Here is a 1,800-nt window from a genome sequence, read left to right on the forward strand (position 1 = left end):
CACACTGGACTCTGGCAGGTGTCCCTGTCTCTGGTTGTACTCCCCGTCTATCTACAATAAACTTTCTCCATCATACCTAGGAGCTACCATGCACTTTCCTTTGTGGGTTTTTTTTTGTTTGTTTGTTTTGTTTTTTGTTTTTTTTTTTTGGTTTTTTTTTTTTGTCTCTACCTTCATTATTCCCACTTAATAGTCAAGAACACCTAAGTTCCCCCAAATAATGTAATGTAGATAATATGTGAACCTTTGTGTACAATCCTAGACCTGGTTGCAACCAAATCCCGTAACTATGTGCTATAACTTGGTTTCTTAATTTGGCTCTTGTCTGTATCCTAACATGTCTTTTTCACCTTCTCTTTCTCCAATCATGCAGGCCCATAACCAAGGTGTAGAATAAGAAGTGGAGTCATGCTTCACACGGCTATACCATGCTGGCAGCCATTCCTGGGTCTGGCTATGGTGTTACTCTTCATGGGATCCACCATTGGCTGTCCTGCTCGCTGTGAGTGCTCTGCCCAGAACAAATCTGTTAGCTGCCACAGAAGACGCTTGATCGCGATCCCCGAAGGCATTCCCATTGAGACCAAAATCTTGGACCTGAGCAAAAATCGACTAAAGAGCATAAACCCCGAAGAATTCATCTCATATCCTCTGTTGGAGGAGATAGACTTGAGCGACAACATCATCGCCAATGTAGAACCTGGGGCATTTAACAATCTCTTTAACCTGCGTTCCCTCCGCCTAAAAGGCAATCGCCTTAAGTTGGTCCCTTTGGGAGTATTCACGGGACTGTCCAACCTCACCAAGCTTGACATTAGTGAAAATAAGATTGTCATTTTTTGGACTACATGTTCCAGGATCTGCATAACCTGAAGTCTCTAGAAGTGGGGGACAATGATTTGGTTTATATATCACACAGGGCCTTCAGTGGACTACTTAGCTTGGAGCAGCTCACCCTGGAGAAGTGCAACTTGACAGCGGTACCAACAGAAGCCCTTTCCCATCTCCGCAGCCTCATCACCCTGCATCTGAAGCATCTCAATATCAACAATATGCCTGTGTATGCCTTTAAAAGATTATTCCACCTGAAACAACTAGAGATCGACTATTGGCCATTGTTGGATATGATGCCAGCCAACAGCCTCTATGGTCTCAACCTCACATCCCTCTCGATCACTAACACCAACCTGTCCACTGTCCCTTTCCTTGCCTTTAAACACCTTGTATACCTGACCCACCTTAACCTCTCCTACAATCCCATCAGCACTATTGAAGCAGGCATGTTCTCTGACCTGATCCGCCTACAGGAGCTTCATGTAGTCGGGGCCCAGCTCCGCACCATTGAACCTCACTCCTTCCAAGGGCTCCGCTTCCTCCGCGTGCTCAATGTATCTCAGAACCTGCTGGAAACATTGGAAGAGAATGTCTTCTCTTCCCCTCGGGCTTTGGAGGTCCTGAGCATTAACAACAACCCACTAGCGTGCGACTGCCGACTCCTCTGGCTCCTGCAGCGACAGGCCACCCTGAAGTTTGGAGGCCAGCAGCCCATGTGTGCCGGGCCAGACACCATACGTGAGAGGTCATTTAAGGATTTCCATAGCACTGCTCTTTCTTTTTATTTTACCTGCAAAAAGCCCAAAATCCGTGAAAAGAAGTTACAGCACCTCCTAGTGGACGAAGGACAGACGGTCCAGCTGGAGTGCAACGCGGATGGAGACCCCCAGCCCGTGATTTCCTGGGTGACACCTCGAAGGCGTTTTATCACCACCAAGTCCAACGGAAGGGCCACTGTGTTGGGTG

At 47.3% G+C, this 1,800-nt stretch overlaps 1 protein-coding gene across 1 annotated transcript; it reads left to right on the top strand.

Annotated features, from left to right (window-relative positions):
• Nucleotides 1-376: 376 nt before the first annotated feature.
• Lingo2 (leucine rich repeat and Ig domain containing 2) lies at nt 377-1,796 on the top strand (the record flags this gene model as incomplete). The annotated part of the gene is given in 2 exon segments (XM_032890637.1): nt 377-835; nt 838-1,796. Coding segments are annotated over 2 exon segments (1,386 nt in total), but the record flags the coding sequence as incomplete, so codon positions are not given.
• Nucleotides 1,797-1,800: the final 4 nt, after the last annotated feature.

The sequence above is a fragment of the Rattus rattus genome, unplaced genomic scaffold (assembly GCF_011064425.1).
Source record: "Rattus rattus isolate New Zealand unplaced genomic scaffold, Rrattus_CSIRO_v1 flattened_line_153506, whole genome shotgun sequence".
NCBI lineage: Eukaryota > Metazoa > Chordata > Mammalia > Rodentia > Muridae > Rattus > Rattus rattus.